This window comes from Penaeus japonicus, unplaced genomic scaffold (genome assembly GCF_977035675.1).
Source record: "Penaeus japonicus unplaced genomic scaffold, GWHDUDI00000001_assembly GWHDUDI00000001, whole genome shotgun sequence".
Classification (NCBI taxonomy): Eukaryota; Metazoa; Arthropoda; class Malacostraca; order Decapoda; family Penaeidae; genus Penaeus; species Penaeus japonicus.
This window is the reverse complement of record NW_028234403.1, coordinates 53,749,983-53,754,982: the sequence shown is the minus strand read 5'-3', so window position 1 is coordinate 53,754,982 and position 5,000 is coordinate 53,749,983. Positions and strand designations below refer to the sequence as shown.

Here is a 5,000-nt window from a genome sequence, read left to right as displayed (position 1 = left end):
CTCCTCCCTCCCCCCTCCCCCCTCCTTCACCTCAAACTCCATCACCACCTCCTCCTCCTTCTCCTCCTCCCCCTCCCCTTCCACACACCCCTCCCCCCTCTCCCTCTCCTCCCCCTCCTCAACCTCAACCTCCTCCGTCCCCTCCCTCTCCTCCTCCTCCCCTCCTCCACTTCAACCACCATCACCACCATTTCCCTCTTCACCAGACTCTGAATAAGTTGCGTGAGATCATCGCATCGAACGGGGGAGAGCTGGACTCGATGTCAACCGTGCAACACAACCAATGCGCCGGCGGAGGTGAGTCTGCAACCTGTTGTTGGTTGACGCAACCATCTAGATTAAGATAAGAACGATGATAATGATAGTAATAATGATACTAAAAATGATATTGATAAATAAAAAAAATGATAATGGTAATAATAATGATAGTAATAATGATACTAAAAATGATATTGATAAGTTAAAAATAAACCAATGATAATGATAATAATAACAATAATAATAATAATAACATCAATATTACCAATGACAATGAAGACAACAACAGCAACAACAACAACAACAAAACTATAAATCAGATCGCAAGATAATTACCGAATCAGTGATATATATATATATATACATATATATATATATAATATATATATATATATATATATATATATATATATACATACATACATACATTTATATATATATAATATATATATTATATATATATTGTATATATATTATATATATCATATATTATATATATATATATATATATATATATATATATATATATATATATATGCGAACCAGTTGCCCCGAGGTTCCTGTGCATGAAAATCGCATGACCATTAAGGTTGCGATAGTGCGATAGTCTGACCTTTACCCTCAATCGCTCGTCCACTCGTCATTAAAGCAGACAGTTGCCTCTCTCTCTTGTGGCCGATGATCGGTGTAGTTGAAGTGCTCGTGTGAGCCTCTGTGAAGGTGAGGTATAGAGAGAGAGAGGGATGTGGGGTAGGGGTAGGGGGGTGGGGGTAGGGGTGGGGGATGGGGGTGGGGTAGGGGGATGGGGGAAGGGGTGGGGGGAAGGGGGAGGAAGGGAGGGGGAGGGGGGGTAAGGGGAGGGGTATGGGTAGGGGGGATGGGAAGGGGGAAGGGGAAGGGGAAGGGGAGAGGGGCAGGGATAGAGGAAGAAGGAGCGGGAGGGAAAGAGAGAAGGAGAGGGAGGGAAGAGGAGGGGGAGAGGAAGCAGGAGAAGTAGAAGTAGAAGTAGAAGGAGAGACAGGGAGAGAAGGAGAGGGAGAAGGAGAAGGAGAGTGGGAGAGTGAGAAGGAGAAGGAGAGGGAAGAGGAGGGGGAGAGGAAGGAGAAGTAAAAGTAGAAGGAGAGAGAGGGAGGGGAGGGGGAGGGGTAGAGGGAAGGGAAGAGGGAGAGTGGGAGAAGGAGGGAAATGGTGGGAGCTGGAGGGAGAATGAGAAAGAGAAAGAGAAAGAGGGAAATGGAGGGAGCTGGATTGAGAGGGAGCGGGAGTGGTAGAGGGAGAGAGAGAAGGAGGAGGAGAAGGCGGAATAGATAGGAGGGAGAGAGAAAGGGAGTGTGAGTGTAAACGTGAATGTGAGTGAGAGTGAGAAAGGGAAAGAGAAAGAGAAAGAGAAAGAGAAAGAAAGAAAGAGAGAGGGAGAGGGAGAGGGAGAGGGAGAGGGAGAGGGAGAGGGAGAGGGAGAGGGAGAGGGAGAGGGAGAGGGAGAGAGAGAGAGAGAGAGAGAGAGAGAGAGAGAGAGAGAGAGAGAGAGAGAGAGAGAGAGAGAGAGAGAGAGAGAGAGAGGAGAGAGAGAGAGAGACAGACAGACAGACAGACAGACATACATACATACAGACAGACAAACAGACAGATTGACATAGGCATAAACAGACAGACAAAAATATACAGACAGACAGACAGAAACAGACCAGCATGAAATGATAAAGAACCTAATCTTTTTTTTCCTTGTTTCTAGGAGGATCTAAATTCGTCATCGAATTCGACCCGAGTTTAGACAAGTCAAACGTCAACTTCGAGTCAATCATGAGCCAAGACGGTGGAGGAGGAGGTGGGGGAGGAGGAGGTGGAGGAGGTGGAGGTGGAGGTGGAGGTGGAGGAGGTGGAGGGGGCTCTCTTAACCCTTGCGTCGAAGAGGGAGAATATTACTATTACTATCACGAAGACTGCCCCGATGACGTAAATAACCCAATGTACATGACACTTGAGGAGTTCGAAAACGGAGGGACAGATGATGGAGGAGGAGGAGATGATGGAGGAGGTGGAGATGGAGGAGGAGGAGATGATGGAGGAGGTGGAGATGGAGGAGATGGAGGAGGAGGAGGAAGCATAGGCGAAGACGATCCCTGTTTCTTCGTGAACGACGACTACTACTGGGAATACAGCGATGCTTGTCCCCAGGGTGTGGACTATGCCATCACCGTCGACGAATACTATGATCTGTATGGCGACCAGTTGGAGAACTACGATGACTATGACTACTATGAATACGACGAGGAACAAGGCAATGCCGATGGCGATGGCGGCGGCGACGACTACTACTATGGCGACTATTATGGCGACTACTATGGCGACTACGACGAGAGTGGTAACAACAGTGCTGGCGATTACTATATCGATGATTATTATTACGGTGATCCTGTGGACGGTAATAACGACTATGGCGATTACGAATATGGTGATTACGACTACGGTGAGGGAGACGACAACAACGACGACTACTACTACTACGAGGACTACGAGAGCGACTACGACCCAGCCCGGTTCGAGGGGCGTCAGTGCATCGTCCTCGTAGACTATGAGCCTCAGGTGTACGACGAATGCCCCGAAGACCTCTTGGACTACGCCTATTTGCCCGAGGAATACTACCAGTACGACGTCGTCTCGGGGGCGCCCTGCTACACCTTCGCCGACGGGGAATACCAGTACTACGAAGAGTGTCCTGAGGATACTGTGGGAGCCATACCCGCGTCCTTCGTGGATTTCGACGACGCGACCGCCAGGATGGGCAAGAGGCGGTTGAAGGGGATGGCCAAGGAGAAGGAGAAGAGGAAGAAGAAGAGGAAGGAGATGCGGAAGAGGAAGAGGGACAGGAAGAACAAGAAGAAGAAGAGGAAGAAGAAGAATGGGAAAAAGAAAGGGTCTAGAAAGAACGGGAAGGGCAGGAAGGGAAATGGAACCAAGAAGAACAGGGGAGGAAAAGGGAAAGGGAAGAAGAACAAGAACAAGAACAAGAACCAAAGGAAGAACAAGAAATCCCGAAGCGAAGTCGACGACCTCGAGAAGATCAAGAAACCGAGAGGCGAGGACCTCCTGCGACTAATCAGAAACGACAAAGAAGTCCAGAAGCTCTTGGGAAAGGCGGGCGTGGACTGGAAGACCCTCAAATCCGACGTCACGTTGTCGAAACTCCGCAAAATGGTGGACAACAAGAAGCTCTGGAAGGAGATCAAGAAGGTGCTGGTTCCCAAGAGGGTGAGCAGCGGGTGGCAGAGGCGGCTGGACAAGCCCCAGGGGTTGGAACTGTGGCTGATGCTCACGACGAACAAGAAGCTGATCAAACTCCTGATCAAGGCGGAGGTCGTGATCAAGGTCCGACCTACTGACCTACTCTTCGACGACCTCCGGAAGATGGTCAAGGACAAGAAGATCTGGAAGAAGATTAGGAAGATCTTGATGAAGCTGAAGAAGAAGAAAAACAAGGAAAAGGCGGGAGGGAAAGGCAAGAAAAAGAAGAAGGGCGGGAAAAAGGGGAGAAACAGGAAGCGCCGCAAGAAAAATAAACGGACGAGTGTGAAGGAAATCCTGATGAAATCTAAGGACATGACCGACTTGTTACGAAAGGAAGAAGGAATCAGCGTCGAGGGCCTTCCGGCCGACGTCAGACTCTCCGATCTGAAGACGATGATTAAGAAGAAAGAAGTCTTCAAGACCGTGAAAGAATACGTCCTAAACACAAGAAAGAGAGAATCGAAGAAGAACAAGAAGAACAAAAAGAGAAATAGGAATTCCAAAGAGAATAGAACGAGCGTGAAGGAAATCCTGATGAAATCCAAGGAAATGACGAACCTGCTCCGAGAGGAAGAAGCGATCAGCGTCGAGGGACTTCCGGACAACACCAAGCTCCCCGACCTGAAGACGATGATCAAGAAAAAGGAAGTCTTCAAGACCGTAAAAGAATACGTCTTGAACGCGAGAAAGAAAGAGTCCAAGGGACAAAACAAAAAACACAAAAAGGGAAAAGGGAAGAAACAAAGGAAAAAGTCCAAGATGAAGAAACGAACGAGCGTCAAAGAAATTCTGATGAAATCCAAGGAGATGACGGAGATCCTCAAGAAGGAGGAAGCCATCAGCGTCCAAGGACTCCAGGACGACGTCAAACTCTCCGACCTGAAGACGATGATCAAGAAAAAGGACGTCTTCAAGACCGTGAAAGAATACGTCTTGAACGTAAGGAAGAAAGAGACCAAGAAGAGGAAGAAGAAAAAGCAAGGAAGGAAAGAGAAACGTAAAAATAAACAAGCGACTGTGAAAGAAATATTGATGGAATCTGAAGAAATGAGGAATATTCTCAAGAAAGAAGGAATAAGTGTTGAAGGACTTTCAGAAAACGTAAAATTGTTTGACTTGAAGGAAATGATGAAGAACAAAGAAAACTTCAAGATAGTTAAGGCCTTTGTCTTAAAAGCGAGGAACAAAAAGCCAAAGAAAGCGCAGAAGAGGAAAAATAAGAAGAGGAAGAAAGCCGAAAAAGAGAAGAAGGGAAAAGAGAAGGCGTTCGTAAAGGAAGAAAAGGACAGAAAGAAAGGAAAATCCGAGGATAAGAAAGATAACAAAAACAAAGACAAGAAAACCGTAGCTAAAACGAATGACGTCAAGAACGATAAAGGAGGCAACAAAAAAGGTGATGATAACAGGAACAAAGACAAGGATAAAAAGGTAAATGAAAAGGTGAGGCAAGACGAAAA

At 46.8% G+C, this 5,000-nt stretch overlaps 1 protein-coding gene across 1 annotated transcript in view; it reads left to right on the top strand.

Moving 5' to 3' along the window:
- LOC147472571 (uncharacterized) overlaps positions 1 to 5,000 on the top strand; it is a 23,141-nt gene that overhangs the window by 17,261 nt on the left and 880 nt on the right. The window contains exons 5-6 of the mRNA XM_086542378.1: positions 207 to 297; positions 1,991 to 5,000. The exon at positions 1,991 to 5,000 is cut by the window's right edge and continues 880 nt beyond it. Coding sequence (XP_086398504.1) covers positions 207 to 297; positions 1,991 to 5,000 — 3,101 coding nt within the window. The remainder of the gene's footprint in view (positions 1 to 206; positions 298 to 1,990) is intronic.